The sequence below is a fragment of the Tetranychus urticae genome, chromosome 2, assembly GCF_039701765.1.
Source record: "Tetranychus urticae isolate SD_2017Ah chromosome 2, NJAU_TeUrti_SD_1.0, whole genome shotgun sequence".
Classification (NCBI taxonomy): domain Eukaryota; kingdom Metazoa; phylum Arthropoda; class Arachnida; order Trombidiformes; family Tetranychidae; genus Tetranychus; species Tetranychus urticae.
The window spans coordinates 20,608,602-20,621,711 of NC_142959.1; the positions used below are offsets into that span (position 1 = coordinate 20,608,602).

At 30.1% G+C, this 13,110-nt stretch overlaps 1 protein-coding gene across 1 annotated transcript in view; it reads right to left on the bottom strand.

The window, feature by feature from the left end:
* The window catches only part of LOC107371413 (protein O-mannosyl-transferase TMTC3), a 72,879-nt gene that overhangs the window by 33,169 nt on the left and 26,600 nt on the right, over positions 1–13,110 (bottom strand). The window contains exon 4 of the mRNA XM_025162859.2: positions 2,021–2,165. Coding sequence (XP_025018627.2) covers positions 2,021–2,165 — 145 coding nt within the window. The remainder of the gene's footprint in view (positions 1–2,020; positions 2,166–13,110) is intronic.

The following is a 13,110-nucleotide window of genomic DNA, read 5'->3' on the forward strand; positions in this document are numbered from 1 at the left end:
TCCTCATCAAAGATGTGAACTTTTCGCCACTATTTATGAGTATAAAAGTAACATGAACAGAAGTTGTAACTGGCGAAATGGAAAGAGTCACAAATTAGAAATGATGTTTCAAGATGAGAAAATGATTTTTCAAGAAGAAGATGAAAAGAAGGAAAAATTTTACCCAAGTTATCTTCTTCTTTAACTGAACATTAAAATGCTTATTGAATGGTAACAGTTTAACCACAAAAATGTTGTGGACATTTAGTCAAAGTAAATGGTTCGAGTTAATGTTGCTCTCAACTGTTCAATTGTTCAACTTTACTCGGCAAAACAAAAGTTGAACCTTTTCCTTCTGCAACATTGAACTTGAACAAGTTATTAAAAATGCTTTATTAAGGTCATAATTTAAAGCCTTATTTTACATGGTTATCTTTCACTTTGCCTGAGAATAGAAACTCAACTTTCGGAATAACTATCAAACTTCATCAACTTGATAAATATTTATTTAATGTTGCTGTTGTTGCTGCTCTTGTTGATCATGTTGTTATTGTTGATGATGAGGATGATAATGAGGAATCGAGAATCAGGGAAACAAGTGAAAAAAAGAGTAAATAAGAAGAGAAAAAAAGAAGTTTATGATAATTTTTGTGCATTCAATCATGAGAATTCTGTGTTCGAAAGTTCCCATTATTCAACTAAACATTACCATCAAACTGATTATATTCATTCGCCAATAAACTCAGATGCCAGGGATTCTTTTATATTGACTTTTTTTTATCTTGTCTTATCTCTATCCAATATGGGAGGAAAAACTGGAAAGGCAGTAAAAAGGTTTCACTTGGAAATTTAAATGAATTCGAAAAAAAAGCTTCTCCATCATGTAAATGATTCCATGTTACCTGGAAAAGGTTGGTCAGTAAATAATGTTCCAAGTCAATTTAGGTTCAACATTAGAAAAGATGATTGGTCAATACTGAGAGAAAATTACATTTTAGAAATGATCTAAACTCTAAAATCGGTTCAAAAGTCTTGAAACTAGAGAATCGTTTTAGACTTGACTGGAGAAGTTCAAGAGAATCCTAATAAAAGTCGATATAATAGTCATAATAATCAAGATGGTAGCTCATAGAATTTCTAAGAGAAAAAGTTTCAGTTTTTCAGGTTGCAAACGAATAGATGCTAAAGCGAAAGAAGATCGAAATCGCCAAAAACCTTTTTCTAGACTTGGGCTAGATCAACTTTTAATCTTCTGGACAAAGTTTTTTCAAAATCATTCGTTCTTAATTAGACGTTCTGCAAATGCCGGAAAAACTGAAATTCTTGTTGAACTTTGAACGTTTCTTGATGACTTTCCAAATGATTTCTTAATATCTTTTACCTTTCCTTTAAAAGATAACCAGAAACAATAAATGCTGGAAAATTATTTCAATCTGTCGATGAATCGAATGACAAATCGCAAACTCAAATTGAAACATTCATATAACATGAAACGTTTCAATTGCTCATTTAGTTATGAATAGCGCCAATAATGTACAACATTTATTGTTTGCAAAGAGGAAAATAAAAAGAAATGAAAAGACAAAAAAGTAACCAAATAAACCGCAATTCCCAATTGATGTAATATTTCATCGATATCATTGTTTATCCGCAACAATTTAATGGCCTAATAACGAGTAAAATTATTTTATAATATGAAATAAATTCATAACGATAACATCAAATTGCAATAAAAAAAGGTTTGCTTCCCAGTGAAGACAAAAAAAATGTTAACCAACATTGACTAAAAGCGAGCAAACTTTTTTATCACTTTTCCCAACAAAAGCAAAATAATCACCAATCAACAGCCATTATCATTATCATCAGGTTTAATGTCCATTGTTTTCATAAAGTACAACCACCATTACTGTTATTAATAATAATCATAATGCTAATAATAATGTAATATCATGATGAACCTTCGTTGGTTTGTTAATGTTTAAAGTAAATATTGTGAAAATGATGTGCAAAAGGAAAAGAGAAAAAAAAGTTATCCATTTACCTGGATTATTATTTTTATTATCATTATTGGTGTTATTATCCCCATTATTATCATGATTATTACCATTGTAAGAACAGTAATAAAGTAAACCTGAGAGACTGAAGAGCGCAGATAAAAGTTCAGCTCGTCCAACAATACTGGCAACCTGTTGATGGAAAAGAAAAGAGGTTAAAATTTAATCACAAGAACTTTATTCTTGGCCATTTTCGTTGTTTAACTGGGAGTGAAATGAGTGATATCGAGTTTAATGATTGATTCTTTTTTGTAATGAAATAAATTGCTTTTTACTAACAAATGTTTTCTTTCAATTTCGTGTTCAATGAATTGTCTTGTTTAATGACGATTCATGTATTGATTGTCGAAATGTAAATTTGACGAAAATCTTTTTCGCACATTTTGTTTTCTCTTCAAGTTTTTTGCTTTGAAAACTCATTGAGATTATTTTCGCTGTCAATTAAATTTATTCAACGTTTACCTGCCCATTGGAACAACAGTCACGAAAGTTTCATTTTTTTCTTCTTCTCCTTCACATGAAATGCTAATATTGATCTGAGACTGTTTGGTGAACAACACTTTTTTTCATCATCTGTTTATCGAGTTAAATGGTTGATAATAATATTGATAAAGTGATAGTCTGGGAGTTGATATTGTTGTTGGAGTAAATTATGTTTATGCTCAACGAGTATGAAAAGAGAGGGAAAGAAAAGGGTGAACAAAGTAGCAAAAAAAGATGGTGAAACAGAGTAAAAATTTGAATAAAAAAGGCCAAATTTTGCATTCTTTTCATCTTAACCCTTTATTATTGTGAGAAACGCATTGAATTCATCTTGACAAAGAGCAGCAGCTTTAAAACCTTTTGATTTTTAACTCTTTTTTTTAACTCGCTCCATTTCATCGTTAAACTTGATGAAATAATTTTTTTACATCAACATAAATATTGTAACATTTAAAGTTCACTTTTTGTCGCTCAATTTTTATTAATTTCATGTAAAGTTTAAGTGTCAATAAAATTGTTTACATTCAACAAACAAAACAAAATAATTGCAGCTTTTCGTTCTTACATGAAATCGAGAATCGAAAAAAAGAAGTGAAGTTTTTTATGAGTTTTGATTTCGCTTTTGAAACATTCTTTTTGAATCAATCAAATATGAAAATGCAATTCTGAAAGTTGAGATTGATTGAGAATTTCATGTTGGAACTTTTTTGCAATTTTAGATTTTATGGTTTCTTAAAAATAATTTCGAAACATTTTAGTTATTCATTCTTGATGCAACCAAAAGTTGATCATTAACAGAATTGGAATTCATTTTAAGGTTTAAATCGTTCAATGATTTTAAAGTGAATGGAAGTCGATCGAGAAAGATATTTTTTGAATAGTTTTAAGGTGGGATGGAATGATATTGCTAATGAATGATGCTCAGTTTGTGCTGAGAATGAAAAGAACAGAAAGATTTGATGAACACTTTCGGTTGGATAATGATTCTGATTGATTGGAGAGATTATTCTTTGAATCGAAAGGAGACACTGAAAGTTATAGTTCTGTAAATGACGGCAATTACTTGTTATTGAAAATGATTTCGAGTTAATTGTTGGTAAACATTGTGTAATACAATATCATTTCATAAATGAGGTCATCAATTTTCATGGACATGAAATGAGTTTTTTTCGCCTTCATTTTTTTTCTCTCTCATCATTTACCTTTCCTGTTGAATTTTGTTTCGTTTTTCGTCTTCTTTCTTTTGTTTGATTTAATTTTGTTGCTCTTGTTGTGTTTTGATGGATTAGCTCAATTGAAATTGATTGATTGTTGTTTCCAATAGATTAACAACATTTAACTGAACAAACTTTTACTGTTCATATGATTATCTCTCAGCGGTCATATGAACTTGTTGAGAGCTTTAGCTTCCCAATAAATGCACACGAAAAAGAAACTGAACAGAGAAAGTTATTTAGACATTAAATTAAGCCATTACCAGTAGCTCAACTCATAGCAGGTAATCTTGGTAAACTAAAAATGCTTTACTGGTCAACATTTTCATTATCAGAATGGTCAACTGTCAGTTCTTCTCTTTTCTTGTTGAACGCTCTTCAGTATCATCATCTGTTCATGGCAGATCAACTCAACAAAGAGAAGAACAAAACTGCAAAAAAACATCTCATGGTGGCTTTAAAACAGTTCAATGACAGAAGAAAAGCAAAAAACAAAGCTTTCAACTCAAAAACCGAAACTCGAAAGTTTAAGCTTTAAAAGAACTCTAAAAATATAAAATACAACATCAAATTTGCTGCTTACATCTAAGAATCGCAACGGCATTTAACTTTAGAACACTTCTTTGCCTCTTCTTTTTGCGTTCTGCAAAACAATAAACATTTCAAAAGAAAATTTCATTCGTATCAAATCGTAGTTTTGTTAAAACAAACATTTTCTTTGCAAATGTCAACATTTTATTACTGAAAGCTTTCAAACGAAAAGTGGAGTTTAGAACGAATCTCGACATTCATTTCTATTCTTTGGAAGAATCGGCTCTGCACCTTTGCCTATTCGCAAATTGGCTTTGCAAAGAAAACAAATTCGCACACAAAAGTCTATTTCAGCAAATTGTGATTTCGTTATAATAGCAATCTCAATTTTATCGACTGTTGGACGCATCAGGAGGAAACTTGTATTCAGTTTCGATGAATATACTTGGGAATTCTGACCATCAATTCATTTTCTATTGAGCTTTTCATGAGTTATCATCAGCTTATTGAACTTTTAAAAGGCGATGCTATCGGAGTTATCAGTTTTTCCATCGTAAAGATGTAACCTGGAAATTGGCTTGAAACTGGATTCTGGGAGTTTTTATGGACAACTTTAAATTAATAGAAATCTGATTTTAATTTGATACGACAAATGAGATAACTGATAACTTGAATAACGCAAAAGGCAGGATCATTAACTTGAAATAATATTTGTAATGAGAAGATGATGATAATAATAAATCATTTGTGACATGCTAATAAAATATTTCATGTTACTTCAACATTATCATGTTTAAATATCATTCTGTGCTATTTAATTTTCTCCAATCTTTTCCTTTTCTCTACTTTTCTATTTCCCATTCTTGTTCAACTCTTCATTGTTTCACGTCTAGTTTAATAATCACAAATTTTTATCATTTTAAAAGCCTTTTTATCATATTGTATTAATAGTTATACATAATGTATAACAAAACCTCTTTTATCATTACACTTTCATTCCTTCCATTTCATCTTCTTTCCTGATTTTTTCATTTTTTATTGATTTTCTTTCAATGACTTGTGAATAAAATCCCTTTTTGTCTCAGCTTATTAAAGTGAATGAAACTAAAACAAGCAAAACAATGGTGAAAACCTAACAAGGTAAACCTTTGAAGGCAACTTGGATTTTCCTGAAATATCAACGAAAGTGAAGCCTATCAACAAGTTTATTGAAATGTTCTGTTTACATGGAAAGGTTGAATTGCAGAATTTTCATCCGGAAAACATGAATAAGATTGAAATGAAGGCAGAAAAGATTAGAGAAGATGAGAGAATGATAATTTTATCAATTTCTCAATTTACTCCTTTTCTTTTGCTCCAAGTAACTTGTTCATCAACCGATTACCTAAGCTTCTTGACAGATTGACGTAAATTCAGTTAAATCCCTTGAAGATGAAAGATGAAGCTAAGCTGAAAGTGAAACATTAAAGAGAGAAAAGAAGAAAAGTTGAAAATGGAATGATGGGCTCAACATTGGAATTCAGTTATCCGTAAATTTGGCAACACAAAAGTGACAGTTCGCAAGTGAATGAATGTACCAAGAATGATTTGAAATCAGCGAAAAAATGAAACGAAACTTGCTCATCAGATATGACAAGTAGTTGGTCGAATAAGAGAAAATGAAGTCGAAAAAAGGTCCATTTTGGGACATTTGGGTCATCAGTTTCTTGCACAAGTGAAATTCATTTTCTCAACTCATCAAAATCTTTAATAGTCTCTGCAACTTCTCACTGGCTTTTAACCATTTCTTCAACATTTGTCCAGCTTTATTGACATTTTATTTGTGTGTTCACTTTTTGATCAGTTTCTTCGTTTGATTTGCTCATGAAACATGTTTGACTGTCAATAAAGCTAAATGGCAAGTTGAAGTTTCTTTTCGCTGTTTATGGATCAACGAAGCACATTGAATATATCCAAGTTGATGTTGATTCCCAAATGAATAGACTAAACTTGCTGTCTGCTTGAATCTCGAATAAGTTTACAGTTTTCAGATTCATTCAGTTTTGCCTTTTTTGCTCTTTATTTTGTCGTCTATTGAAATTTGGTTCATCTTAAAATGCTTGACACTTTTCGCCTTTCCTCATGACATGAATTTTCAATTCCATACTTTCCTTTTGTCTCCAAAACTGGACCATCATTAAGATAATGATGTTGATCATTACCATGTTTAGTTATGAGGTGACACTTTTTACAACTCAAACTAAGGGTGTATCCGGTCAATGAAAAAAATGTTGGTTAATCTTGGTTAATCTTGGTTAATCTTGGTTAAAAGACTAAAGTTGTTAAGAAAAAGATAAGATAAGAAAATAAAGTGTCCGGTATTAATTTGGTTAATTTGATTATCATGCGCATTGAATTATTAAAAAATTGAATCAAATCAGCTGACGATATTTCAATCTAATTAAAAAATTAATTTTTAAAATCAATAGATGGCATTAAAGCTAATCTGGGTTAATTTTGATCAGATGTTAGACAATTTTTTTAACCAAGATTAACCAAGAATCTTGGTTAATCTTGGTTAAAATTTCACTGACCGGATACACCCTAAAGCTGACCTTTTGCACACTTCAGTTTCGTGTCAAATTGACGAGACAAAATGAGATTCATTTATATTCATACTTGCAAAAGCTACGGAACAAGTCATTTGTTAGGATTTAAAGCAATGAAACTTCAGTTGTATCGAAATGCTATGAAAATGAAAGCTACAAAATCTGGTTTGCTCGAGTCTAGATTTCATCGTTTAATCGACAAATGCTGCCTGTAATCGTCAAAGAACAAGGCTTTGCTTTAATAAATTTTAACCTGGAGTAAGCTTTGATTCGCTTGCAATTTGCATCGAAGCAAAACAATGATCCAAGTCAGAAGCTGTATCGTTTTAACTTCACAAGAAAACGCATTTTGCAAGACGAGCTTTTAAAATGCAGAGACATTATCTTGTGACATTGAATAACTCGAGAAACATTTTCAGATTCCTTGCTATTCTACATAAGATTTCCATCTTGACGATAAATCTTTAAGATACATTTGCTTGAACTGAATCGCATTCATGTTGGTCTCAAAGCTAATTAAGATCAATTAGCGTGACTTGTTTACATCATTTTTCTTTCTCTACAAGATTTCTGTAGTTTAAAGAAACAAACTTCGGTATAACATGCAATAAACTTAAGCATTCATAAACATTTGAACATTGATACAGATTTGCAGAGTCTTTTTGGTTCCCTAATTAACGGAAAGTTGTATTCGATCCATCATTTTGCCTTAAACTTTTGTAAATCTTGTTTTACTCTTTTAACAAATCTAATTATTGTTGAACAGACAATTTGCCGATTTGATTCATCATAAAATGTGACATTCAACTGGCAAATGCATAACGAGAGTAAAGTGGTGCAAAAAAGTTGCTGCTAATTACGATTCCAGTCACTTGTTAACATTACAAATTCCCATGTTTTGTTAATTAATTAATTAATTTACGGGAAAACAAAACACATCTCGAGGTGACAAATTATTTTCAAAATGCAATTTAAAAATGGAATAGTGAAGAAAAAACAACTCTCTCAATCAAATTGTAATTGAATGTGATGTTCTTTGTTATCAAGTGTTCGGATAATCATGATGAATTTAGTGACTAGCAATTTTACAAGTTGAACGAGCATGATTGATTAGCCAATTTAGTTTTCATGAAAACAAAAGGCTTTTCACTTGACTCGTTAAACTAATTAACATTCAATAAACTTTAAATTGAAATTATATAATAGTTGAAGGTTGAAGCATAAACGGCAAATATTGAAGTAAAACCATTGAAAGGTTTGAAAAGATGGAAAAGGAAAAATCGAGATTTGTACAAAAAAGGAAGAAAAAAACGAAGAAATGAATTTACTATTAAAAGGCAGAAAAGATGATGAAAACATGTAAGAAACATGAATAGAGCATTGAAGGCAATTACGTTTCCCAGTGAAATACAATCAAAAGTATATTCACTTTTATTAAGCTTTTGTTCAATCTTTTCCCTTCTCTATTCACTTCTCATGATTCTTGTTCAAACACACAATGGTAATGTTACTTTTTGTTTTTGTTTTCACTCTCCATCTTCATATTCATCTTGCTCTTAACCATCAAACTTCATTTTGCTTTCACTTTCTTTATTCCAACTGTTATACATATTAAATTAGTCTGAAGGGAGGGAAGGGAAGGCCAAGTTTGAAGCATCACTTTGAGTTGTAATATCTATTATTAAACCAAGTGTTGCTGGAGAAAAAAGAATTTGGAAATTGACTGAATAATTGATTATTATTGTTAGATAGATCATAAATAATTCTGTATCATTGTTGCTCGGAAAAGTCAGTAAACTCTGAATCTTGAAACATGTTGAGTCAATGCTAAAAGTATCATCAGTATTATCAGTTGCTTACAACTTGCAGATGATAGGAATGGAAACTGTTGTAATGAGTCGCAGTAACATTCCTCATCTTGAATATCTTTCCATGTTAATCACTATTATTCATTTCATACACCTTGGAGATGATGAAAGATAGAAGGAAAAAGAGAGTGGAATAAGCAGGATAATTATATTGATGAGAACAATACTCAAGAATGTTGAATAAAGTAAAGATGGTAAAAGATCAGGAAATAATTGAACTTGTAATTGAACTTGGAAATGAACAAGAGTGGCAAGAGAAGGAAAAAAAGATTAAATAAGAATGATAACAGGGAATGATTGTGAAGAGAGAGAAAATTCTTTAGTTTATCATGAGATACAATGAATATCTACATTATATTAGAAAACAGAATAAGTAATCAACTAACAGATAAAGTAAACAGACAATATTAAGACTTGAACTTTTTAACAGATCAAAGTTTAACTGATAACTTTATACAAACTCAAATTAGTTTATTTACTATTCACTTCCCAGATGAACTCCCAGTCGTCATTGAACTCAGTTAACAGTTGCAATTTTTAGAATGCAATATCGATACGGGAGTGAAGTCCTGTCGAACTCAATACTTCAGTCTAACTCAAGCCATTTTCATGTTGAGCTCACAGTTTGTTCAGATTTGTATTAACTATTGATATTCACTGATCTTATTAAAAATAATATTTCAATTAAAATTGAGAGTATTCAGGATGAACTTTCAATTATCAGTAAAGTACTTGAAAGGATTTTTTGAGTTTAATTTTGCAGTGAAGTGTAAAACTGCACTTTGCTGAATAGCAAATCAAATATTCCTCACTCCCTTTATTCAAGTCTTTTTTTTCAAGTTTTCACAAAACTGTTTAATATTGTTTGTTTTTTGTTTTTCATGTTTCAACAACTGAATGATGAGGGGAAAAATACTTGAAAGAAACAAGTTTTTGATGAAAGAGAAATGCAAAGTTGATTCGAGTTGGTGTAAAGGCACAGAGGCAAAGTGATGATATAATAACTCTTGAAAAGGAGAAGAAGAAAGGAAAAAATGAATTCAGACAAAATAAGATTTACTGTAAAGCTTTAAATTAAGTCGTCATAAGTATTGAACGTTAATAACATTTTTTTCATCTTCTCCTTGATTCTGATTCTCTTTGAGACAAAAATGAGGATAAATGGAATAAAAAGCAAAGGTAGATTCAATAATATCATTATTATCCATGTACTTAGAGCATTGGATTATCGGTGGAAAGATGATGATGAAAATGAGTCTGAAAAGATATCATTTGTTAGATTATCTCAGCTTGCAAAAAGTGAATCACAAGGAAAACGAAGAAAATGTTAACAAATTTTTTCTCTCATTGATAAATGAATCCACTTTTATTCATTTTCTGAGCAACAAAAAGTTCCAACGAATTACAATATTCCCGAAATAGTTACAATGTTTACACCTTTTACTTCACCAACATTCATTAATAATAAATTTGAACTTTCCTAATTATAACTAATAAAACTTTTAATCAACTCTGTAAATGATTAAGTAATGATAAATTCCCTGAAACTTTTCCTTCTCTTCGTCACGTTCAGAACCTTAACTAGCAACATTTTTCACTTTAAAAGGTTGTAAAGAGAAGAGAAGAAAAGTTGAAAATGTTGATCAAAATATCAACGATAATCCAAGACGAAATGAATGAAAATTAGAAAATCATTCAACTTGAAAATTGAACGTCAGTTTATTGAATTTTAACGAGTTCAGTTGGAAGCCTTTGAATGCATCAATTTCCTCGTCTTTACTCATTTCGATTAATTTGCATAAATCTAAGTCTTTCATGGTTGATTGGTGAGAGTTAATTTATTCCGTGAAGAAGAGTGAAAAATTGGGTGAAAGATTTTGATCTTTTTTCTGTTCTCTTTTTGCATGATTAATATGGTTAAAGCTGTTTAATCATGTTGATGGAAAGTCGTGTTGAGCAAACGTTTACATTTCTAGTTGATTGTTTGATGATTTTGAGGGAAAAGAAAAACGAAATGAACAGAATCGAAAGAAATTTAAACTCAATTGATTATCGATTTTGTTGCTGCCAATTTCAACAGGTTGATCATTCCAAGTGACAATTGGCTGTCAAATGATTGTAAACTAAAAGTAAATATCAATTTGATAGTACAAACTGAATCAATCGATAAAAGTTGAATAACTTTTCACTCAAAGTTATTACATTTTCTCATTTTTCGTTAACACTTTTCTTTCCCAAACTCGTCGTTTCTTTACTAAAGCACTTCTTCATGTCATAACGGTTAAGAATCAATCTAGTAAATGGCAAAGAAAATTTTCATTTTGCAAAAGCAACTTTCTTCTTCATTACTTTGTATCATCCAATGCTTCAGGTTATATTGGAAAAACTTTTCATCACAAATATGGAATGAAACAAAAAGAGAAAAATTGTTTTCTAAAAACAACATGAAACTTTCCTCAACTTTAATCTTCAACTCTTGAACAAATGAAAATAATAAATGCTTCGAAATTGATTCAATAAAGAATTGAAAGAAAACTCAAACAAATTCTGAAAATCCAAGATTCTCCAAGTTAATGGTAAATTCATCGTTGTCAATCAAATGGCCAAACTCAAATATAAAGTCTAAAGATGACCCTTTGATTGAAACATGAAATGCTGATGTGAAAAGAAAATGAAATCAGAATGATTATCATGCAAATAAAGGTGTCAAGAGAAGACAGTTTAATCTCTTGGAATATTTGAATATATTCATTATAATGATCTTTCATTCTCAGCTACAGACTTCAATCACAGGTCAAAGTGAATGTTGATCGAACAATCGAGCTTTGCTTTTGACTTTCAGCAATTTCTAGGTAAACATTGGAATCAAAGTTGAACTTACAAAGCAATGTCAATGGAACAACAAGATCTAAACTTTTTTATTTTTTCGCTTTTCTCTTGTTCTTTACCTTTTTCATTTTGTAAATTTTATTGTCATTTAATTTGAAGGAGAAGAAACGAAAGAAAAGTTTATTTCAAATGTTAAGAATTATTATTTGCAAAAGATGTTTCAAAGAGAAATGTCTTTACCAGAAAACAGATTGAAAATTGTTGAACAAGTAAAGTTTAAAACGCAACTTTATTACATCAACATTTCCTTTGAGGTTACAAGACTTTTGCGTTTGTTGAATTAAACAATTGCAAATCTTAGTTGACTCTTTTAATCAGTTACTTCGTTACATGCAATCTTGCCAACTCTTCTTCTTCCCTGTTTCTTCCATCTTTACCCTTCCCAATACAATCATGTTCATTAGTTCATCAATTTACCTTATATTCATGAGACCTTTTATTCATCTCAATGTTTTCAGTTGATAAAAAACACACAACTCTTTGGACTGAATTCACTTCTCAAGGGAGCTCCAAGTTTCCACCATTCTGCCAGGAATTGAAGTTAATTAGACATTTAAATGTATTATAAAGATGAAGACAAACTTTATAAACATTTTCTTTTCCTCTTTCAACAAATTAAAACAAGAATTTGTTTGTATTTTTTCATGAAAACTGATCAACATTTCAGTTAAGTCTGTTAGGATTGAGTGAAATTGATTTTTACTCTCTTCTAATCTGATTAACTTTAAACTTCCTTTCAGTTCTCTGATCATTTTAATCTTTCTTTACATTTCAATCGCCATTTTAAAACTTTATTTACAGAATTTTCTGCTTCTTTCATTTAGTTTTATTGAGATTCTTTTTGTTTGTTTCATGGATCCTTTTAGTCGATACAAGTTTTGGTTTATTGCAGCTTCAAGTTGTGCCAATTGATTCATTTGAGAAACAATTTTGTTCTTGGATTTTGTTTCACTAACAGCAATAATTGCTGATATTACAAGTGATGGAGTAAACAGAAAACAATTTGTAATTGGCTTCATTTATTACTATTGGATTCAATTATTTGGAAGCAAAGTTAAACAACATTAAACATTAATGGCTGTGATTCATTGTGAAAATGAAAATTGAAATAATTACAGGTATTACTTGGCTAACAGTTATTAACATAATCATCTGAGCGAGAAAATTAAGCTAAAATGTTAAACACCGATTTGGGTTCAGTTGAGATGGTTTGAGGTTTACAATGCTAATGTTGTTGATTTATTGAAACTAAATGAAAGGGATGAATAAAGCTTTTCTCGCTATTCATTAGTGAAATTAATAACGAGTCAAAAAATCACAAGAAAACAAGTGAAATGAAAACGCAAAATGAAACATTGAAGTCAATCCGAGAGTTTGACACTCAAATGACTAAAACTAAATGTGAGTAAACATGCAATTTAAATTGCTTTCAACTCTTTTTTCCTATTAAATTGTCTAACCATAAAAATGTTTCAATTGCTGTTTATTCTGCCATATTGCGCTT